Here is a 26,113-nt window from a genome sequence, read left to right on the forward strand (position 1 = left end):
TCCCCATTCCATGACGAGATTTTGGATTTTGGACTACTTCATAATTTAAACTCAGTGTAAAGACAATTAACACTTTTCCCATTCCATGACGACAAATTTTCAGTGGAATAAATAAACTCAAATGCATTTTGAAAAAGTAGGTATTAAAATAATGGAATCTAATGAACAAATAAAATACAGTTTAAATAAAAGTTATATAACATGTCCAGACATTTATCTAACTGCATGAAGGCAGCAAACTCTGGACTTAGGTAAAAATGAAAATGTCTCAAAATAAACTTACCTCACAAATTACATAAAAATTACATCAAATTTATAAGACAAAGCAGAAAATGAAGATGGAAACCAGAATTGCATGAACACTGCATATTAATGTCTAAATAATCTATAAGTAACATATTGCATTACAAAATTGTTGGATTAGGGTTTTATTAACTTTGCAAACAAAACAAACAAGAAATACTATGAAGTTTTGGACATTTTCTCCACTTTGTTATAGTGTAGTTTCATGTTCCATTCAACAAAAAAAATTAAATTAATTTCTTTTTAAAAAAATACAATTGTAATGCATACATTTTATTATGCATGGGAAAATTCACTCAAAAAAATTAGGACTTAAGCACTGAGAACGATTAAAAATAATAGAGAATTTTAAATATTTCATGGAAATGTTGTGTTAGTACTTGCAAAAAAGTGGATGCGTGTTTTCCACTGTTGCTGTCTTATTCATCCATCCTTAATTATAAATAATCTTTGAACGCTTTATTTAATCTGCAATTCAACAAAAGGGAACAAAGTCACAGGGAGGTCTCACTACATACCAATCCAAGTTTATCCTTGATTGTAGCTTCAGTCCGCTCTGGTCTCCACCAAATTAGGATGCAACAGAGGAGAATATAACCATTTTGAATTAGACTGACTGGAAAAAAAATCCTCCGCCTGGAATTGTGGAAGTTCCGGACTGTGAGGACAAAGAACTGGTTCCAGAAAGAGGTTCTCCATCGAGGTGGGTTTGCTGGTTCCGTGATGTCCCCATCTCCAGGCAACAGTTTACTATGCTCTATCTGGATGGTGGTATCTTCTATACGAGATTATATTATTCAATTACACCTAAAGCCATGCATTTGTACACAAATAAAATAAATGGATTTGACTTGTTTATCTAAATGTTAAGTATACAGTTTCATAGATCTCTTTTGGATTATAATTTTCCTAACTTTGAAGCAACATTGAGTTGTCATGATGCATTTGAACATTTAACACATTAACCCCTTAGCGATGACTTTACGGGGCAGGAGGTAGTAGCCTACTGCCGAGCTCTGTAGCGTCATGGTCATGCATGATGCACTAAAGTGGGTGGTATTATAGAAAGGTAGGCAGATGTAGCTCTACAATGATACTAAATAATCTGGAAAACAAAACCCCCGAACTTCCAATTTCTCTTAAGTATTCCATCACAATAAATAGCAGAAACATTCATGACAACATGCTTACATTGTAAAACATGCAGCAATTAAGGGTTATTGGTAATACAAATATCTTGAACAGAGTGGGTAGGTGTGGTATAGCAAGCTATCATGTATATTACATAAAAGTGAAACATTATAAATTATTAACACACACACACACACACACACACACACATATATATATATATATATATATATATATATATATATATATATATATATATATATATATATATATATATATATATATATATATATATCACTGACCTATTGTATTCAGATTATCTTCTTGCACAAAGACTAAGCATGATGCCATGAGCATTACTTATTTCATTGGACCTTGAGTACAATACGTGTGGCAAACGTCATGATGACATGTAATGGTAGCTGCCACATTTTGTTTCTACAGATTGTCAGATAAACCAAGTACAGGGAAAGAGATGACACTCTTTTGTACAATTAGTTATGTACAATTAGTGGTGATTTAGTTCAATTTTTCTGTATTAGTGGGAGTTACTTATTTTGTTTTGTGTATAATATAAACACTGGGTAAAATAGTTTTATCATTGTATGGTGTAGACATTTGTAAAGACATTGCGTGCTTTAGAAGCAGGATGCATGGAGGCAGTTTAATGTGAATGGTAACCTTTATAAAAGGGGAATAAGTCTTACATTTTGTACATTTTGCCTTGAACCTATTACTAGGATACCAAGAAAATTGTTAGAGATTTAAATTTAAGATTCATCAAATACTAAAATAAGGAAAACTGAATTTCCAATCATGGTAGAATAGATAGATAGAAGTACAAAATGCACAGAAAAGCTTATGAGCAGAGAATAATATTTAGAACTGAAATTTGTTTAATTAATACATGAAGAACTGTGTTATTATCTTCATCTTAAAACTATGCTTATGGCCAGTACAGGCCTTCCTACCTTTGTTTCAGACCTTAACTGTCACAATTTTTCAGGACTGTCTAGAATCCATTTTATTTGCAAACAGTACGTGCAGAAAAAAGCTCATATCCATTATCCCCAAGGTTTATATAAAATCTACTTCACCTTGTAACTAAATGAATTGTTTATAAGTCTCAGTGGAATTGCAATTTCCCCACATACAGACTCAACATTGCTGTACATTACATCAAAGTCTGTAGACAAAAAGGTATAAAATTATTTATTATTAGTTATTCTTTCATGCACTCATTATTAGATTTTGCAGAATACTTTTAACTGAGAAACAGGACATCACTACTACATAATTTTTAGCCATTTCTTCATAACCAATAGCCTTTAAAGAAAGTGATTTGGAAACCGATGGCTTTGGACTGATTGATATAGGACTCACAGTACTATCAATGCAAAATTAATTCTAAAGTTTAGCTGAGAATTTTATATCGTTATTTTTTCTCTATATGTTTAGTTTCCTGGATAAGAGTGGGTTTTACTCGTTACTTGTTTACATCTTCAGAATACAGTTGGATGCTGTGAAATGCTATTGCCTAGATAATCAAGACCTCTGGGTTTTTTTAAGAATGATGTGTTTAAACGTAAGTTAAACTTTGCAATGAACAGTGTAAAACTAAATTTTATGCTCTCTCTGAAAGTGAGGAAATTTTTAATGTAAATGTAAAATTTATGTCCTGTGGCAAGATGAAGAAATTTTCAGGGTAAACGTAAATCTCTCTCTCTCTCTCTCTCTCTCTCACACACACACACACACACACACGATAAGAAATGTTTATGCACTGTCTTAAGGTGATGAAACATTCAGTGTAAGCCTTAACTGAACACTCAATATAAATGTGATGACATTTTCAATGTAAACCTTAATAGCTCTATATAATGGGGATTAAATTTTCAGTCAGTGTTTTGTTGCTACTTTAAGCTGCATCAGTATTCACGATAGGCTATTTTTTCTACCCTTATAGTTCAGGAATGTGAGATAAAAAATAATCTTTCACTTTGTGTCTGTGTTGGACATGAAAATTCCATCCTTGGGATAAAAAATTTGTATCAGACACTTGGCACAGCTTCGTGTCTGGTGCAAATTGTTGACCGATACATATGAAGGAATTGATTAGTCTCTCTTTTCAAAAGGCTGACAGTTTTGTATAAGATGCAATATTGCCCCTCTTTTCAAAACAAATAGATCTTTCATACACCATTATATACAAATAAATGTTTAATCATGCGAGAAATCCCACGTCTGTGTCTCTATAAATCAGTTCTCATTACATGAAGCAACTATTGTAATGATTGATGTATGGTTATGCAATACATTTCTCCAATGTAAATATAACTAATGCATTTTGTTGGAATCTAAGAATTTCAAGAATATCCAATGCACAGCAAGTTCTCAAAGCTTATATTAAATACTTTCAACATGTAAGTTGTTGACATGGTATTGACTTTGAGGAAATCAAAGAATATGGTGAAACCCACTAAACATCGATTTAGTATCACTCAACTTCAGCTGTGTTGGATGTGTGATTGAAACTGGTACCTTAAAGTTGCTAACCTACTGTGTTACTACTGCACAATTGATAGTCAAATTTAATATTTATATAGACTTACCCAGGAAGTCATCAGCAGAATTAGTAAACTTGGTTTCTGCCACTGCGTTGCTATTTTCACCAATCTGAACTTGATTACCTCCCTTTGTACTTAACCCATTTTTGGCCACTTCGTTTGGTCGTAGAAGCTGTGGAGTAGTCACATAACCAGGTTTTCGAAAAAAGCCAAGATGAGGGTGTGATCTCAAAACTTTAGGCCAGTTTTCAGTTTCTCTGCAAAGAATATTTTGTACATTATATATATATATATATATATATATATATATATATATATATATATATATATATATATATATATATATATATATATATATATACAGACTGATATACACACACACAAATATATATATATATATATATATATATATATATATATATATATATAATATATATATATATATATATATATATATATATATATATATATATATTATGTGTGTGTACACACACGCACACTGCTAATTTTACGTCTTATGCTCAAATTCATAAGAGGTGAGAAACAACAGATAGAGTAGAAACAGACTGAATTCTCTATTATTGTAGATGATATGCCCTACATCCATTAAAATGTTTCTTTCATAGCCTAGGTAAATATATAACGTTTTATCATTGCAGTGAAAACTACAAATATTTATCTTTATATTTGATATCAAAGCCTACCTCCACTGGTATGCCGCTTTAATAAGTTTTGTCTGGTCTGGTTCCTTGTCGGAGAAATTATCTTGACAAAGGAGCTGGACTGTTATATAAAAGAGAATTTGTTAAAGAAAATGTTAAACTTGTCCATGTGTGTCAAGCACTCACTGCCAACAGCTTCAAAGATTCGCTTATAAAGATATTCAGTGTTCACTAGACATCATTTGCATCAGAAGAGCGGAAATCCTGATCTGCCGATGCATTATGCCATGGTAGATTTTGGTCACGCCATAAACAAGAAAAAATGGTAGAGAAAAAAACAAATTATTGATGAAATTAATCAATCTTCAGAATTTTTTTCTTTCAAAAACCGCTGTCCAATAGATATTTGCCCCATGATGCCGTTGAAGAAACTGAAATGAGTTTAAATCAACTGTTAAAGTAAAAAATTAAGATTTTAACTGGAAAAGTACATAAATTCATTTATTTCTAATGAAGAAAAATGCGAAGTTATTTATTTTACGGAAACACCATTACACCAAAAAATATGAGCTATTTGGGATTTCTCATATAATCATGATGCTAACATAGTGATTTAACGTATTATATTATATTATATTACATGCCCCGTTAAACAGAAAAGATGGCCTAAAATTGAAACTTTGAAAAGAAAACTTTGTATTCTAAATTGTAAACGAGTTATTGCTATTTGTTAACTGCGCCTTCTATTGTATACATCAGATCTATTATTAAAAGACAAAATTCACACTTACGCAAATAGTCTGCCGAATGATAGTCACGTGGGCAAGGGAAACTGGCCATTCCGAGAAACTGGGGAAGTCTTCTGCAGTCTCCAAAATACACCATCTTTGAACAAATATGTATCACATGTAAAAATGCGCAGGTAGTTAAGGATATATACTGGTTGTTCTGCAGGTTACTCCTTGCAAACTGCATGGAGCCAGATCTGCCTGCGTATTATGCGACAGCAGATCTGGGTCTGTGCAATTTACTGTTGAATTCGACCTATAAGCAAGTGTATACGTTATATGAATTTGACTGTACTGTTTGTTTCTTCTTCATTTGCTAATATATTGTATATTCCTTGCTGAAAATGCATAAAAGCATTTAGAATCTTTAAAACAAATTATGTTATAATCAAAGATATTTAATAAAAGCTAGTTAGCACAATTTATGATATAGTCAGATTAAATCCAATAAATGGGATTTCAGTGTCCGTAGTATTTTGTGTAGACGGTAGCAATAGTACTCCTATGTATAGCAGTTGCTACATTCAAGTATTATTTAGGTGGAGCCATCAAAAAACATTTATATGACAATATTACTGAGAGGAAGAGCAGTTACACTAGCATTGTAAAATTGGACAATAGAAATAAGAATAAAGTTTCATAGATTACTGGTGTAGGGCAATCCAGGATTATTATTAGGGAGACCGTAAACGGGTACTCAAGGGGTCTATGGGATATAACCCCTAGAGGGTGCACTGGGGGCAAACCTCCTGTGTTTCCTTGGCATAGTTTTAACCATCTAGCAGGGGGAAAATTTCAAGGAAATCTTGCATTTGTTTCATGCTTATCATCAATTATGGGAGACTGACCAAGCAATGGCAGAAAGTGATTTCAGGAGAAGTATCAATATGTAATAATATTATGAAAATATAATTATCTACGTATAATCATGTAAGTATCATTATGCAATTATAATTATGTGATTTTAATTATGTACGTATCATTATGCAATCATAATTATGTGATTAAGGTTATGTATGTATAATTATGTGATTATACTTATATATGTATCATTATGTAATTATAATTATGTAAGTATCATTACGCAATTATAAATATGTGATTATAGTTATGTATGTATAATTATGTGATTATAATTATATATGCATCATTATGTAATTATAATTATGTAAGTATCATTATGCAATTATAAATATTTGATTATAATTATGTGATTATAATTATCTACGTATCATTATGCAATTATAATTATGTACGTATCATTATGTAATTATAATTATGTGATTATAGTTATGCAGTATAATTATATGATTATAATTATGTACGTATCATTATGTAATTATAATTATGTGATTAAAATTATATACATATAATTATGTGATTATACTTATGTACGTATAATTATGTAATTATAATTATGTAAGTATGATTATGTGATTATAGTTATGTACATATCATTATGTAATTATAGTTATGTAAGTACAATTATGTGATTATAATTATGTACGTATCATGATGTAATTATAATTATGTAGGTATAATTATACAAGTATAATTAAGTAAGCTGATGGCTTTATAAGAATAATATCTATGGATATCAACATTTTACAAGCAAACAAAAAGTTTTTGATACTGAATTTATTTCATTGGTAGTAAATAGGTTGTTATAAATTGGATTCAATGAGTATATTGCAATATATTTCTCTTGTAATTGATCTAAATTGTTTTAATATCTTCTGGACCTTTTAAGGGGAATCCGTTACTTTAAATAAATAACCGTATAGTTAAAGAATGTAATATCTTTGACCCTTATGTTTAATTTTGTTTTTTACCTCTGACAGAATTTTTACCTTTTATATTTTATCTTGAAGTACCTCTTGTATACCTTTCTGCAACTCTTTATATTTATATTTTTACAAATTTACTTTAATTTTCTCTACAAAACGAACCAGTATGGTGCTGATGTGCTGTCAGGCACTAATAGTACAGGCAAAAGCATACAATCGTATCTTCCGAAACAATATACATGAACCCAAATATTCACAATTCGTAAATTTTCATTTCTTTCTTTCAAAATGAATTAAAAATCATGATGATAAGTAGCCGCAGGCACTTGATTGATGGGGAAACCAATGAGACAAACTCCCAACAGGTGTGATATCATTGGTTTCCCCATCCATCAAGTGCCTGTGCGTAGCAGACGACACCAAACACAGAAACTCCTACATAACGTAGACACTTTTGCACACTGTTGCTATTGCCTTTTTTCATGGGGTTCGTAACAATTAACGGAAATACATACATTTTTAAGTCTTGAGCGAGTAACTCTAGCGCTGTTATTTTAAAACTTTTTCCATAAAATTCAACACTAAAATTGCGACGACAACTTAAACGAGACTGTCCCCAAGGTCACAACTAATACACACATCACTGCAATTTAAACATCGTTCGGTCATTTCCGCCAAGTCGACAAATAACATCAGATGTAGTTGTAGGAATACACATAGATTTGACGCTTTGCCTCAAGTGAAGTGGGAACAACATCTGAGTTTTCTTTCTTGGCTTGACGGAAAATGCCCAATATTTTTCAGTTTACGTCACACGTCAACGGATAGTAGCTTGAGTCGAGAGAATGGATCAATAGAAACATTTTGTCTTTTCCATCACGTGCAAGAAAACTTCAGAGTAAGTTGTGCCCATAATGAACTGCCCTCAAGCCTGTGGTTGTTTCTATAACGTTAATACCAAAGTAAACATTAGTTTCATTTATCGAAACTGAATACTGTGTTGTGTTTTCATTTAAGCACATGAATAACAATACAAATTTAAATTGCAAGCATTATATTGATGGTTGAAACGTCATCAGATGTTATTTTCAACGGTTATCTTTATATGTGGACATTTTCATTATACATTAAGCCGAAATTTGCTCCACCTAAAGCTTACCAGTTTAGAAAGTATCACTACGTTTACCTTCATGTCTCTTTCACAGAGTTGGTCTTATTTTATTCGCACTGGTAGAAAATGAGTGTTCCAGATAGGGATTTCTATCAAAGCAATCATGGCACCTTGGGGTTCTCGGCCACTGCAGAAAAACGTGATGCATTCAGAATGTTGGTCAAACGTATGCCCGCTTGACCTAAACTAGGCCAGTAAATCAGCCTCTCACACGTGATGATATTGATTTTCGGATAAGGGGCTGATATAACCTAGTCATTAAAAGCTGCAATTATTTGCAGAAAATTCTGGCTGTACACATTAGTGTACATTTTATACACTTACCAGTATTTCTCGTGGCTGTGGAGCTACCGATGGCTGACGGGTTCTTTTGGTGACATGTACATTATATTTCCGGAGCAAATCCTATGTTCGGTGACTTATAAATCCACGTGGAATAGCACAAACCTCGGTCCTATGGCCATTTTGAATTTCGCGCTAGACATGGCTGTTACCATTTACCGATATGTGTCTAAAGCACTCGCAGGTTTGTTCGTGAATGATTTGCATGCAGCAAAATTCACATTTTAATGAACTGGTGGCATCATACCCACATATCATCCATCAGTATCAACACAGATCTGGTGGGTTGATTTATCGGATATAGACCTAAACAATCTGCGAGATGACTAGGTTTTTGCAGTATTTTCCCCAGAATAAAATACATCTACAATTCTTACTTTACACAGTATTCGTATTGACCCATTCTCTTGACTCAAGACAATTTTCAAAGGTGGCAATAGTAGAACATGAATTACCGTATTACACTAATCAACGCTCGCTCAATTGAAAACAACATAGTCTCAGATCTGCCATCACATTGTATACCGGCATAAAGGCCTGCGTTGTTTATTTGACAACATAAAAAAGGTTGAACAGTATAGACTCTGCTATGCCAGCACATAACAGCGAATACGGTTATGCACTGTCTACATTTGACGTGATAAAACGATATCTTACGTGACCGTTATATAGGAAGAGAGACTTGGAACACAGATTGTATATAGAGCTCGACGCTTGCTGCAAGGACATCACTATAGTGATATCTGAACTGGTTGACAGGCGCTTCAACGTTGCCATAACATCCAAGGAGTCTTTGAAACTAAGACCTATCATGGGCTCCTGGAAATGAAACGGTTACTAATAAATGCTTCAAGTCTATCAAGAAGACTTAGCAAGTTTATTCTCGCCATCAGTTTCAAATTTAATATTATAAGAATGACTGGCGAAATTATTTAAGACATATACTTTCATAATAATTGGTTACAATGAGCCAGTCCAACACGTTAGTTAAATTAAAAGAAATATCCAAATGTGTCAACTTTTTGTTACAAATCACCTCAAAGAAATATTATATTGCAAGTCATCAAAAACAACTACAGCCTTTTTTGAATATAATTAAATAATCAATGTCAGGTCAGCGATTGATTAATTTGGTATGTTAAAAAATGAAAGGTATGAGCGATTGAGTGTGTGTGTCATTTGTATTTTTCACGTAGCTTTAACAATGTTTCAGTCATATCGCTACGATGTATGCATTGTGGCAGTTTATAGTGATGTCTATCACTGGGACATCATGCTGCATACAGGGGGATTACCGCCAAAATTATATTCGTGAATTTCCTAATCTTCCTTGATGCATTGTTGTAAATGGCTGCTTGCAAGTGCTACTTTAATAATTTTATCAATGTATATTGTATTTTCATTGATGTAAATTGTACGTGACAGTTTGCAAGTGCTACTTTCCTTCTGCATTATTGGAAATGACTGCTTGTAAGTCCTACATTCATAATTCTAATCATGATGCTGAGCGTCTAGCATGGCACATGTTAGTACCATTTTAATGCTGAGAGCCTAGCGAGGCGGCTGTTAGTACCATTTCTGTAAGTCTTTGGTATGACTCGGGAGAGGTTCGAACCCACGACCTCATCATCCGAGGCGGACGCTCTAACCACTAGGCCACCGGAGCGGTTGGGCTATTGATTTGGTTTGTGAAAAATGCACAGTAAAAGCGATTGACTTGAAATGTGAACAAATGCACGGGATGACGCTCGATATACTTACATCTATGACTAAAATATCTGGATTAGTAACGAGTTCGCAAGCGATACTCAGACATCGCTTCTGACACGGGGAGCAGAACTGAACCACTGAAAAACAGCATGATGACGGAAAATGAACTATGTTCAGCTCTTCAAGTGTTTATAATGATACACTCCTTCTGACGTGCGGAATTTATCAGCGTTAAAGGTACCCAATATATAATCTTACTTGAGCGCTATTTTATATGAAGCTGTAAGAGACTTGGCTAGCAAAACAAATAGAAATCATTTCGATATGTACAAGCACACCGATGACAATAACTGCAAAACGCATGATGTTATGAAATCATTCAGGTATTGAGCTGTGACTAAATAAACGGGGGGAAAACACCACTTGGAAAATCTCGCATATTGAAGCTTTGATTCCCTAGTACAAAATGTTTAACCTTGTATATTACTCCTATTTCGAATACGTTCAGTTTCTTTAGTAATTATTCAGTTCCAGTTGTTTTTAAATCCCGTATATGGAAATTATATCGATAGTACTCTTGAAGGATAACATCATCACATTTAGAAATAACAAATTGTGCTGTAACTCAGTATTAAATTCATTGGGTATTAAAATTATATTTTTTCAGACAATTATGGCCGACATGTGTGCAAGTTGGTCTAATACGTGTAACTCACATAAAGTCTCGAACAACTGTAGCCCCATGACGTCCTTTACAAAGGAGATTCGTTCCTCCTGTTGTTTTCGAGGCGTTCCGGAAGAAAATCTCAACATGGCTGAATACTGAAGAGAAACAAGCTTATTCCAAACGATCAAATAGACGGTCTATATATTGTTAAGATTTTTTAAAATTTGATTCAGCTCAGAAAAGGTTACTTTATTTCCGAATCGGATCAAACATATGGATAATTGGAGCATCAAGCGTCTTTTACCTAACAATGTGCAGGAAAACGGAAACATTTCTGTTTCAATAGTGCTTCCCTTGTTGTATCAGAGAACAACTGTTGAACACGCTAATTGATTAACTAATCATTACGACTGAAAACGAAATATAATAATGAAAATGTACTGCTTAATTTTGGATAGTATATAAAATATACTCGTTCAGAGACCTTTGCATTCTCAAACTTTGAATCTCTATCTGTGTATATCCTATGAAAAAAGAAAACAAATAAGCGATCCTTTACTATGCAAGTACCGACTATACATACTGATTTATAAGACAGGTCCAACACCGTCGCATGTTGTGCCAAGTCTGGGTCTGTGTTGTTTGTTCTACTGATTACTCGTAACAACTGCATAGACACAGATCTGCATGCGCATTGATCAAAATGACACATACTTAATCTGTTTTCGTTATAACTTAGATCAGTTGCAAGAGGGCCTTTTTCAAAGCAGTTCTCATATAAATAGCATATCTAGAACTGTTTTGAAATTGAATTATGTATACACCTATATTGTATCTCGTATAACAGTCATACAAAATGTTATCATTGTCCAGTCATTGGCATGTATATTTCGCCATTTAGTTTTTCATCATTATCATTATTATTGCTGAAATCATCATCGTTGTCTTGTTACCTTAACCGTCGTCGTCATTATTATTATTATTATTATACGTTTTTTGTGTGTCGTTTTCCTGATCATTATTGCTAGCAAACCATCTCTCTCTCTCTCTCTCATAGGTTAGATACAAGTATTTGGGATTCCATACATGAATGGCAAGTGCTCTTACCAATATATATCGCCATAAATTTCTTTACGTGGCTACTTGATGCCGAAATAAAGCAATAAAATGGTCTGATAGAGGGTTTGAAAATAGAGACGTTCTTCTCTGTAACCCTTTGCGTATGACATTGCAGGATATACAAGATCCTTTAAATTAAATTGTTTCAAGGCTCTTTTTTTCCTTAAAAAAATGTATTAAGAGGGCCTGCACCATTTTCCGCACTGAACCATTTACTGCGTGATGAATGTTTATTTTTGATTCTGTGCAGTACATAGTAAAGACACAATAAAGTGTTCCCTGCGGTATTTATTTCTACTGTTGGATTCAAGAAAGCTGCACAGGGTCGAGAATAAGTGAGTTCTGCTTGACCCACCCCCACAAAAATAAGTTATTGTCTTTCATCTTTGCAATAAATTAAATTAATAAAACCTTAATTATTTAGAACTGAATAGTCCCATATTTGTGGATTCATTTCTTCATTAACTTTCGTATCATTTCTTGCACTTCTTCCTGTTTATTTGCCTACGTGACCATACATTTTATCTTAAAATGATAACAGCTATGTTTTATGTTCTTAATCGAGCTAAATAGTATGCTGTCAGCTTCCTAATAATAGCCACATAGTATGCTGTCAGCATCCTAATAATAGCCACATAGTATGATGTCAGCATCCCAATAATACCCACATAGTATGATGTCAGCATCCCAATAATAGCCACATAGCATGCTGTCAGCATCCTAATAATAGCCACATAGTATGCTGTCAAATCCTAATATTTTCTTTTAATTTCTTATTCAGTCAGTTCCAAGACATAGAAAACAAAATGCGCATAGATTAAAATTCTACGACTTGTTACAAAAAGTCGCAATTTGTTTAAACTATTTTTAAAATGAAAAAAGCAAAATGAAAAATGTCTCCCAATTACACAGCGAATTCTTTAAAAATATATTAGATCCGTTCTAAATTGAATACATTCTAGTCATGTGTGTAATGTGTGTAAATAGGAAGGCGAATAAGTAAGAATAATATATTAATAGATCGATTTTTAATTGATATATCGGTATGCATATTAATTTACTATTGATGTTTTTATTCAAAAACACTCAGCGTGCTATTTTACCTTCAATGTTTCCTCAACAGTCAGGGTCGGCAAGAAGAGATCTTGCGCTGTGACATACGCAATTCTGTTTTCAATGTCTGCCTTTGTGATTGACTTGCCATCAAGAAGAATATCCCCATTGTAACTTTTGATATTCCCCACTAAAACTGAAGCTAAAGTTGTCTTCCCGGATCCTGAAACAAAATACGTTCCTTTAAAAAGTTCTCTCTTCAACGGCGTCTGTTAAATCTACTTGTAATAAGTAGAACTTGATTTTCAATTTTAATCATATATATATATATATATATATATATATATATATATATATATATATATATATATATATATATATATATATATATATTCGTTATTATCCATATATTTGCGGATTATAATGAATAATCATGTTTCTGAATAATTGCAAAATTTCAGGCTACTAAACTTTAAGTATTCGAAGACAAATCCTTAAAGATGATGGGTTTTGTATTTTATTTTATTTTTTTAATTTTCTCTCGTTATTTTGAAGAGAGGTTTCAGATTTATAGTACAAATATTTGAGTATGTAATTCCTGCGGCAAATATGGACGCCTTCATCGTTAAACGATTCAAGATGGTGTCAAGGGATGTTGCATACACAGTTTAAACCTTGTCTCTATCTTTTCAACTGTCTGTATACCAGGACGTATAACAGCGAAGGGAGGCTATGAGAGCATTTAATTTGGGCTGAAAATGATTTTACCCTGCAAACAAGAGGACTGGTTGACTTCGGAACTGGTAAATATCAAATATTGTTTGGAGGGAGGGAGAGCTGAGGGGCTGGGGTAGAATAGCCAAGTTTGTAATTTGGAATCCTAGATTTTTGTAGAATTCGCAAGAATGAATTTTGTCGCTTCCAAATTGGTGCCATTTTGTGTGGGAAAAGATGGAATTAAATCAAGTTTCTGGCTTGAAATATGCTGCCATGAGGTACACGCATATCCTGAAGATAGCAATCAGAATTGTTAGTACATACCCCATACCTTTAAAATGCATATATTTCAAACACTTGGATATAAATAATGGTAGATTGTCCCTTCTACCTCGATGGAATAAGTCATTAATTATTCCGAATTCCATGTATTCATAAGCTTGTCGAAATCGATAAAAAGCCACTAATGTTCTTTCTTTGCGGAGGTTTCTCAAATAAATGCTTCATGTCTGACGAGATGGTAAAGTATGCTTTAAAGGCGCATGCCACGTGAATTGTTGTTATTTTTATTGGTGTGTATTGCTCACATTAAAAATATCCCCCCCCCCCCAGTGTCAATTTCTATCAGAATAGAACAGCATGTTGACAGGCGGTCCGACTAAAAGTGGGGGAAAATGGATAAGTGCATACCAGCAAGACTGACGGTTAGATTTGGTATTTACACCCTGATCTGTGCTAGCTTGTTAGAAGTTTAGTCGTAAACACTTGCCTTTCGTTAAACATCTACACAAAAGAACTCTAATCGGAGGAGCAATACCTTTAGAAACAGCGTTAATTAGGTGAATGTTAAATTGAAATAACTTACAAGAACAGAAAAGGTAGGGGACAGGGAAAGAAGCTATATAAAAAAACATCAAAAAAAAAACACGAAACAAATTGAACCTTTTGATTACAGCCCAATTTTATTCCTCAAAACATGCTTTCCCCACCCACCAGCCTCCATCCCACCCAATTTTCATATATCTTCCAACACCTTGGCGAAACTGTTTGATTTGCATATATAAATGGGATCTGTCAAAACAACTGTTCTCTCTCTCTCTCTCACACACACACACACACACACACACACACACACACTTCCTGCAAAATAACCTTTCTAAGCTCCTCAAGATGAATGTACCGGTAGGTTAATATTTTGTTCCAAAAGGTTTTATGGTTTCTTCAGTATTCAAGACTTACATCTGTATGGAGAATATAAAAGAGTACAAAATAATTACCAAGTAACTCACAAAAACTAAGAGAAAATGGAAAATTATAGTAAATACAAGTTTAAATTTGTTATCAATATTTGATTATTGCCGAATAAATTGTAGCTAACAGGTTCAAATTTATTATCAGTATATCTTTTGTAATTGCCTATGAGGATATATTTTGTACTTTGTTGCAATAAATAAGCCTTTGGTCATATGATTCTTTTCACGAGGAATAAAGATTTAACAGTATTATATTATATAAACAATATTATTATTTCTCTCTCTCTCTCTCTCTCTCTCATATACACAATAAACTCTTATTTTTCCATTGTTGCTAAGTCAGATAGATAGATAGATAGATAGATAGATAGACAGCATTTATCTGGAAAACTAAGACACACATTGGTAGTATTTGATGCCCTGTAATTTAAATGTTCCATGTACAGGAATCGATTCTGTATGTTTTTTTAAGAGGGGTTATCTAATTTATGACATTATACTTTGTTTAACTATTCTCCGTAACTGGTCCACACCTGGATTCAAATTAACATTTAAGCGATGCATGGCTTTACCTGGATTCAAAATAACTCTTAAGCTAGGCCAAACCACAATGCTCTCGAAACTTCTTAGCACTGAGGCTCGAGGTCCCACAACTTTGACAGTCCAGAATTATAATAAAACCTAGAATTGTATAGCTTTGAGGTATTTCTTAGCGAGGTTCACTCTGCTTGGCTGTTAAATCATCATGAGGTTGATTTACCCTAAATATTATATCAGATTTTAGGGTTTTGAGTTTGAGTTTTCTTGTTTTGATTACAAAGTGTCGCGAATACGAGATCTGGGTTTGACCACGTTACCCACCCTTTTGTTTTTCATTGTGAGGGGGGAAAAGGGGTGGGGGTGGCAAAGAGTAGTTGAATCCTAATTACGCAGAATAGTTCACTCTGGAATTGGTGAAAGTTGAAAGAGGATGCGATACAACACCAGTATTTAAATATTATAAAGTACGTTATCTTTCACCAACATTAGCCACGTTTCTCATCTTAAATACATGACGAAAAGACTTACATATTTGTGAGGAAGCTGGAGACCTTGAAGGAGCAGAAAAATACAGGAAGATTAACAACACGATTAATAAGATCTTAAAGAAAACTGGTTAGAGGACCAATGTAAGGAAATTGAGAAAAGCCTGAATCAGAATAACAGTAAAAAAGGCATACCAATTGGTGAAAGACTTGACAATAGAGAAACTGGGGAGATCTACCATGATCCAGGACAAGGCTGGTAAGAGACCTAAAGATTATTAACAGATGGATGGAATACTGTTCTGAGCTTTAAAACCAGGAGACTTCCGGAGACTAATCTGTATTAAACTTCCCACTGACCACAACAGAGGTTGTCCACGCGATCCTCAGGGAACAAAAGAAAAGGAAGTCGGGTGCGGTAGACAATATGCCAGGAGAACTTGTTCTAGCAGGAGAAACCTCCGTAATAGATGTTATCACAACAGTCTACAACAAAATCTGGCAAACAGTAGATTGGCACACCCTCTGGACACAGTCTCTGATTATAACTCTTCCTAATAGAATCTGCAGCTGTGGCAGAACTACCAAACAATCAGCTTCATCAGTCATCCAAGCAAGGTTATGCTTAATATCATCCTCAATAGACTCAAACCCCAACAGTCGGGTTTCAGGTAAGAAATTAACAATATTGAATACATCTTCAATTATAGAATCCTCTGTGGAAAGTATCTGCAGCATCAAAAAGATACCTATTACGTATTCACTGATATCAAGAGCGTTTTCGACAAGGTATGGCATGCAGCCTTGTGAGCCACCATAACTAGTATGACAAGCCGACTAGCGCAGTTCTCGGCAGTGCCAATATAGGAAATTGATTCAGAACCACAGTCGGAATCAGACAGGGTGTCTCCTCTCAACATTCTCTTCAACATTGATTTGCCTGATCCTGGGCAACAAAGAAAGTGTTTACACTGGTCAGGGAAAAAAAACATATATTAGCGAGCTGAAAAATCAAATAAGGATAAAATTGAGATTGTAAAGCACACGCATAAAATTCATCATTAATGATGACCAACTTCATCACGAAGGAGATTCTGAGCAGTATTGGCCAAATCTAGTCTCCCCTTGAGGCTATTGTACAGTAGCAGCTACTCTAGTAAAGATAACTAGTGTTGCGATTTCGGTTCAAGGCACAAATGCATGAAAGCAAAGCAATTAGTACACGTTTTATTTATGAAGCATTGTTTCCATGTCATCCTCCTCATATTTGGCACTGTTTTGCAGAGGCAGTACCTCCAGTGCACACTGCCTCCAGAACGGCTCTTCACTTGCCTGTTTGAAATTAAATATGATCATACTTGAATGGAATAAATATTGCACGCGTTGACCAACCTAACTTTAATTACAAAACTTTAGTGAAATATATGGTACTATTAAATATTGTGCAATTATTGCAATTTTGCTAACTGTTACAACAATATACCCTCAAACTAAGTAACAAAAAGTGTAAAAACCATCAACTTTAGTCAAATTAAACGAATACTTTATTTCCCAAGACTACAAGTGAAAAGTTTAAATGAACTTAAAAGACTGATTCCACTTCAGATGTTAAGATAATAATGAGTAATTCTAACATAAACAACCTTAATATAAAAACCTATGTAACAATTAGAGGACCAGGATGAGGGTCAAAATTTAATCTCTAGAACATTCTATGTTGTCAAGAAGATCGGGTATTTTACTTAAATTTTAAACAAGAACATGGCAATAACAGCTAGGCCATGAATTCCCGAGGGGAAAGCCAATGCCCTGAACTCAAATCCAGGTAAACGTGTTTACTTAGCAAATAATAATAATCTTAATATATAATCTACGATCACAACAATTAGCTTTGTAATATGTTGTTTATAAAACAAAAACAGTACTGACTACTGTTTTTGTTTATAAACAACATATTACAAAACTAATTGTTGTGATCGTAGATTATATATTAAGATTATTATTATTTGCTAAGTAAACACGTTTACCTGGATTTGAGTTCAGGGCATTGGTTTTCCCCTCGGGACGTAGGCCCAAACTCATACTCTCAATTATGGACAAAGGTCAATAACACAATATCAGCCAAATATACATAACGCTAACTGACTCGAATACGGATGCAAAGAAAGCTGCTCCTTAGTAATGTCATAATATAAATTCCATCATCAGACACCGTTTAGGAAAATTGATTAACTCTGTGGTTGGAAACTATGTCATATATTTTCTAGCATGTAGCTCTATAGCATGTCAAAATGGAAAGTATTAACTAAAAACATTCGTTGGGACAAAATAAGATTTTACAAACGTTTTTGTGCACAAAACTTGGTGATAAATAGTTGTGGGTTACGTCTAGTTGAAGATACGCAAGCTACAAAAACAACCAGTAAAAATACCCGATGTAGATACGCAAATTAGAAACACAAACGAACCATTTGATTAAAAGATAAAAACATCTGAGGCTGTTTGGACGAGAACTTACACCTGCATTGAAAAATAGAAAAGGGAGGTTTATTTATTTGTACATCATTTAGTTAATGAACTATTTGCAGGTGTTACCAACTTCTTAAACGTTTTATCAAATATTTCTATTTCACCAGGACATACGTTTACCGTAATTCGTTTAGGTTTTCTTTTCCTTTTAAATTTTGTTTTGGTGGGGGGAGGGTGGGGTCATTTTTGAACATTGTGTATCTCACCTTATTTGTCATAAAAAGACAACTTTTTCGTAGACTATCCCCTCTATATCCTATTCGTTCAAATCTTCCAGTTTGTAAATGACCGGATTACCTCTAATTAATCAAATGACTGAATCACCTCTAATTCATTAAAAGACTAGATCACCTCTAATTAAGTGACTCTTATCTTCCATCAATTAGATCACCGTTTCTGTTTTGTAATAATTGTATATTGACATTTACCAGTTTTTGATCTCTTTGAACTGTATGAACTGTACTGCAATATTAGCGGAATACAAATATGTGTCTTTTCGATCATCAAGTGCGAAATTTGTTCTTTCATTATACTGTTCGTTTAAACAATCTTGTTCTCAATCAGATTTTGCTTATTTCAATATTGTTATCATTTATTGTAACCTGTAAATTTTTATCTTTCCTGAAGCATTAAAGTTTACGAATTTGATCTGTCAAAAATAACAAATTTAATGGGCTATTCTTAAACACAACTACCTTTTACCACACGTTTATCCCCTCCGACTTCTAAACACGCAAGTTTTATCTCCAAATACCCGTATTATCGCTCTGATATTTAACTCGTGAAATATTTCTATCTCCAATCCGTTTAATTCAATACGATGAAGGAAAAGCTGATTTTATTAATTTGCTGTTCTTGTATCCTGGTTATACACGCATATATGACAACCATAAATGTCAGTTTCTATTACTGCTAAAACCCATGTTGACTTTCGACTTTACTTGGCGATCACTGTTGACTTAGACTATCTTTAAGACTTGCCTTGATCATATACATTCCTAGGTAGGGTGTGTAAATGATATTTTGAAGAGTTTTGGACAACGACTCCCATATTTAGACGTTAACCGATGGTACACCAAGTGATGGGATGTGAAGGAATGGGAACTTGATAAATAGGCATGCCTTTTCCATTCATAACGTCTTTGTTCTAAATGGAAGGGTTCAAGGGGGTTTCGGTAAGCTCTGATCTGCAGATGAATATTTACTATCTTTGTCAGAGTAATAAATCTCAAACACTGCATATTATAAGTTAGCATCCGTTTATTTAGAGTTGACTATACATTATGTTGTGGACTGCACACACACACACACACACACACACACACACACACAATTAAAAATTAGTGTATGTTTAATCAGAGGCGTACAGACAGATCTACAGCTTGACATAAAGGTTTACTCTCAGAATTGCATTTTAGCCGACAAGGTGTGACTTGATATAATATACAAGTTTGCTTTATGATTGTATTCCTTCACTTTTGACTTACTGACATACTGACTGACTTTAAACAAATCAACTTTACTCTACTTGTCGATACGTTTACAGAAATACATGTACAGGCAAATGCATATGCACTTGCTAGCTTGCTGTTTGACCTAACTGAGAAGAGTTGTACTATAGGACATACGAATAAGATACTGTGATAAGAGAAGATGTGTGTTTTTCTTTTTGATAGTTTTAACGTCATTTTTATCACTATATAGCATCTTGAGGAAGTATCATTTCCCAAGAACACATCAAGGCAGCCGATCTGATCTTGCCTGGGTGGGTGTCGAACCCACAACCCTTGGATTAATAGTCAGACACTTTACCAACTGAACTACATCGGCTCCCAATAAATGAGGTACACAGGCAAAATTTATGTCCAAATATATTTAAAGACAAGGTGCAGAGCGTCTTGCGATCTTCAGCCTCCAAGTTTGTTAAGTCTCGTCGTCTTCACAAACCAGTCGCATATTTCTCTTTGAACTTCTTATTTTTTTGATAGGTGAGGGTGAGGTAGAAGCTCGTGGAGACTGTATTTTTTTAATTTGTACCTTTCACTCAAGTTTTTACATACAATATCATACCCTAATACAAGACTTATCAACTGCACTCTACATTATTTGAGTACTCACAAAATCACGCGCTACACACAAATTGTACGTTGGGTTCCCTTCCCTTCAAGAGTGTTTAACCTCCCTTTATCTGCAATATTTTAGCAACAAATTAGTCAAGGAGAGGCAACGAATAATTATTGGCAGTAATTCACCTACGTTCCACATTTTTAAATATAAGCATACGCATTACTGATTAATCGATCATTCGATTGATTGATTGGTCTATTGATTGATTGATTGATTGATTTACGTCGAACAGAACAATATCGCATGAAATACTGCTTCTTCCTGTTGCAAAGTAAGTAAAGTGACTTGCCTAGGACACACCACAGCTGCCGATTCCTCCATGTCTGGGTAAGATTCGAACCTGCAACCCACTGATTTTGAGTCTGACACAATAACTAATGAGCGACCGCGGGTCCAAAATAAAATTACGAAGATGCTATATATTGTTTTAGTAAATGCATGCCAGTTCCTTTTCTTTCCAAACAAAAAGAATTCAACTAGCCAGTAGTGCTAAACAATTATTTTAACAATTAGTGAATGCAAATTGGTGACATTTTCGTTCAGAAATATTTTAACTGAATTTAAAAATGGGTCTATGACAGACATACATGAATGCCTATGTTATGTGGAGTTTCGAAATTAAAAAAAAAATATAAAAACAGAAAGATGGAAAGAAAGGAGGCAAGAAAGAAAAATAAGGCAGACCTCTAAGTTTATGCATAATTTATGTTAGTCGGTACCTTAGTGCAGATATGATGCAAAAGGATTTAAAAAATAAAATTAGAAGAATTAACAGTGATGCAAATAAACAAAATATCAGATCCAAATGAGACGTATGCACTAAAGGTACAGCATAATTTTCACTCAGATAACTACTTGGCATGCATATGTATTATCTACTGCTTGTAAATATTTGTTACTGACAGATGCTGATTTCGGATAGAAAAAGTATTAGTGGCAAATATTAAGAAATTGTTTCAGAAAGTATCTACAATACAATCCGTAAAATATGTAATGTTAATGAACAAGTATAACGCAAAAATTTTTAATTATCATATAAATGAATAATAATTATTTATCAGCAATAAAGTGCAACCAGTCTACAATATTTAGTGCTAATCATAAAACGTATTTACCTTTAGGGCCAATTACTGCCAGAATATCTCCATTCCTGACGTTACCGCAAACATCCCGTAAGACTTGCTTCCCGTCAAAATTTACACTGATTTGGCGAAAAACAAGGTCATTGCAACCATCTTTCTTTTGTGATTGCATTATAATTTTCAAAACTGTCAGACGTTCACCCTGTCGAAACTAAATAATAAGACCAACTAGTGTTACTCTTTTCACGTTTGATAAGCGAACACCATCTGGTCGAGCCGCACGTTCTGTAATCTATCAAGTCAAAATTACCACTGTGGTCAGTAAAATATCACCCAACTTTATCATGATCGCTTCACCTTGTCGGATAATTATCAAGCTATTAGCGCTTAAAGCGATCGGTGTCTAACTTGTTCATTTCTCTGGACAATTCAGTTGTGTATAATGCCGAGAAGTCCCATTTACTTATTTTTTTAAAAAAGGAAACAAATTAGCTAAAGCAAATCATTTATCTTAAATTTTACTATACTAGACATAAATATAGTTGAATTGCTTATATCAACTAAATCATTATGCAGACTTATAATCTTCATTAGCAACAATCATCAGAGTAAACGTTAGAGACCTAATCATCTTTACAATTTGTGAAAACAATCACAAAATCTATGTGTTAAAGAAAGTCATTTACACATTAAAGAAAGTTGACTCACAATAGATGAGCTACGACAAGTAAATATGGAGAGATTTGGTACCCGTTCGTCTCCACCAAGTACGCTTCAAATGGAGCTGGATAGGTAAATATCATCAATTATTACTCATCTGCTGCACTCAACTCAAATGGGACTCTTGACTGAAAACCAGGTCAGATAAATGCTGATATTACTTAAAATGAAATGTAGAAAAAAGAGATCATAAGTAAAAATTGATACAAATAATTCATCTGACCCCGGTTTGTTTAGCAATTTAGCAATTATTAAGTAGAGAAAACGCACTTTGGCAGAGTGTGCAATAATAAATTTTGAAAGTGCAATGAATAAATAAAAAAATATCAAAAAATATAAAAAGTTATTAGCTCTGTCTCTTTGTCGACAATTTACTTTCACTTCCTGGACATCAAAGGTACATTGCAAAAACGAACCGATAACATTTATTACTTCTCTTTTTATACATGTTGTAATTCATTCGTTGTACTTTCAGAAGTTGGTATTGTCTACTCTGGCTAAATCCAATTTCCCTTTTAATAACAGCTCAAGTTAGTATACTTTAGCTAATGCATGTTGACTTTTACTAGGACGTAATGGCAGCCGATTTGATCAGATGTGTGTTTAAATCATGCACGAACTACAACATGTAAAGATATTTCAGCCACAGGACATGAAAGTGGCATAGAGGTGTCATGTATGCCAATATTCTCTCCACTGGGCATGTTGCGAATACAAACAAATTTATTTGATATCTGTCAGAAGTACTCAATATCTGTGGATCTCCCCAGCACCACAATAAACTACAAATCTAAAATACAGAGAGAAATCAATGTAATTAGCATTCATATAGGCGTGTCAGTGGACATGCGTATCTGCATACATACTGTAAACGCCGCTCGGAATCTGCTCTGAGTAGATTTAAATGGTCCTTACATGTTTGTGGGTCGTCTACTTCTTGTCATATAGAAAGTCACTACTTAAACAGAAACTATCACCACCAAAACAAACAGCTTATTAAGGCGGCTTATAGCTACTGATATACAAAGATATTATTATATTATGTAAACAAATATATTTAATTTTAATTCAGAATAACAGACTATAGGTGTAAAGAAAGTAAAAGAATATGTTAAATAACTTATTAAGTAGATAGATTTTAACGCAAGTATTTTGAGACCAAATTAAATGGCACTTTTTGGTAATGCGTAACTTCGAATAGAATGTGGAATATCCAGAAAAGGCGATATGCGCTTACGATTGACTACATACATATTACAGAAAGTGCATCACCAACCACTAGAAAATACCGTGACATAATGTGCAAACACTGTGACATAATGTGCAAACAGGAGATACACAGGTGCACTGAATTTCGTTTGTTTGCTTGTTATGTTGTGTTTGGGGTTGTTTTTTTTTTTCTTCACACAAAGGTGCGTCATACATTGTGACCAAAGGCACAAAGTTCTATAGATAAACAATACCACAAAACGAAATGTCCGATAAATCTACCAGTATTCTTAGTATAAAGTGCCCTCATTACAAATCTCTGAACGCGCAAGCACTACACCGGTCAATTTGCTACCCAGAAGATGCACAACCCTGACGTAAATGTAATGACACTCGGTACATTGCCTCCAGTCGTATGGGAGACACTGTTAAGACTCTATGGTCAATAACTAATTAACAGACAAAGAGCGAAACCTAACAACTTGTCTAACATTCGACAAGTAATGTATTTCCCTCGAATGCAAAGTGAAAATTAAAAACAAAAACCTACAGTATTGTGAATTAAATCCCAAATAGTCCTAAATGTTCTATTACAAGTTCAAAAATGTACAGTATTCCAAATGAATTCCGGTTGTGTTTTGCACAAATTAAAATCTTGAATGTACTGATGTATCATTAGCCTGAAATAGTGTTGATGTCCTAACAGTCTCAATGTATCACAATGATATAATCGAAAATCTTCGTGAATGAATTCACAATAATTTCGAAACAGTGATTTAGTAAGACAAGTATTAATGAGAAATGTAATTCAAATGAATAATTTAAAAAAATAAATCCTCTCAAGATAAAACTGAAAGTATGAAAGTATATTCTAGCTTATGTAAAAAGAGAACGTTTCGAAGGTGTACAAACAACCGCACCTGGGGTTCAGTGTATCAATCACAACAATCTCTGGAGATAATCATACTTCGACGTTTATAAAATTATTCCCACATCATTTTCCTGTCTCTGGATTTTGCATCCTTAACACAACATGTTTCTAAATTATGGTTGGTTGTCATTAAATGCAAAAAAAAAATGGAAACTAAATTTCTCTAATGAGCCCTACAAAATCAGATTTAACTATTCCAAACCGTTTTTATAATGGCAATTCTGGCTCCAGGGTGAAGCTACCAATCAGAGAGTACACTACAGGCAAAACAAGTTGAAAATTGCAAACTAGTAATGAGTATAATTTTCAAAGGTTTAAAGAATGAATTCATACTAATAAAAAGATGACGGAAAACTGACATACATACAGACATAAGTATGTATTCATAGTGGGTAAAGTTTTTAACACACACACACTATATATATATATATATATATATATATATATATATATATATATATATATATATATATATATATATATATATAATGGCCAAGTGGTTAAAGCGTCCGCCTCGGAAGCGGGAGATCGTGGGTTCAAAGCCTGGCCGAGTCATACCAAAGACTTTTAAACAAATGGTACTAACAGCTGACTCGCTTGGCGCTCAGCATTAAGAGGTTTAGTGTTAAGACTGGTCGGCCTGGTGTCAGGATAATGTGACTGGGTGGGACGTCATGCTACGTGTCTGCGGAATGATGACCCAGTGCTGGACATCACCATAAAACTGCCACACTGCAGAGATCGTAGCGCTATGACTGAAAAATTGTTAAAGCTACGTTAAAAATCATAATCGCACACACACACACACACACACACACACACACACAGCTATATATATCATAAATAAATAATAATAAATATCACTTAAATGCAAAACTAAAGTAGAGCGCATTTATTTGGCAATTCAGTTTCGTCTAAGCAGGATGAATGTCCTTGAGCAGAATGCACACAAATTACAATTGCAGATGATTCAACATGTCTGGAATATAAATCTAGCATATAATGTAATTAACTTAAGTACAGTTTAAACAATAGTTCGACTGAGTCGTAATAAATAATCACATACATAATCCAGTAATGAGATCTCAGTATCATGCACTTACAATACAAGACCATGCAATGAAAAATAAAACAATGGTAAACATACCATATCCATTCAACAATTCCCACATCTGTGTTTAATATAATTCTATAGGTCATTTTGTACTTTAATAAATCCA

At 33.8% G+C, this 26,113-nt stretch overlaps 1 protein-coding gene across 2 annotated transcripts in view; it reads right to left on the reverse strand.

The window, feature by feature from the left end:
* LOC149779374 (uncharacterized) overlaps positions 1-22,272 on the reverse strand; it is a 58,567-nt gene extending 36,295 nt beyond the window's left edge. For both annotated transcript variants that reach the window (XM_089940006.1, XM_089940005.1), the window contains exons 1-9: positions 22,067-22,272; positions 13,351-13,523; positions 11,178-11,283; positions 10,513-10,598; positions 9,409-9,570; positions 5,455-5,548; positions 4,706-4,784; positions 4,047-4,258; positions 822-1,081 (exon numbers count right to left, since the gene is read on the reverse strand). In XM_089940006.1, coding sequence (XP_089796132.1) covers positions 822-1,081; positions 4,047-4,258; positions 4,706-4,784; positions 5,455-5,548; positions 9,409-9,570; positions 10,513-10,598; positions 11,178-11,283; positions 13,351-13,523; positions 22,067-22,205 — 1,311 coding nt within the window. In that variant the 5' untranslated portion in view covers positions 22,206-22,272. The remainder of the gene's footprint in view (positions 1-821; positions 1,082-4,046; positions 4,259-4,705; positions 4,785-5,454; positions 5,549-9,408; positions 9,571-10,512; positions 10,599-11,177; positions 11,284-13,350; positions 13,524-22,066) is intronic.
* Positions 22,273-26,113: the final 3,841 nt, after the last annotated feature.

Source organism: Sinohyriopsis cumingii, chromosome 17 (assembly GCF_028554795.1).
Source record: "Sinohyriopsis cumingii isolate HCF-2022 chromosome 17, ASM2855479v2, whole genome shotgun sequence".
Lineage (NCBI taxonomy): Eukaryota > Metazoa > Mollusca > Bivalvia > Unionida > Unionidae > Sinohyriopsis > Sinohyriopsis cumingii.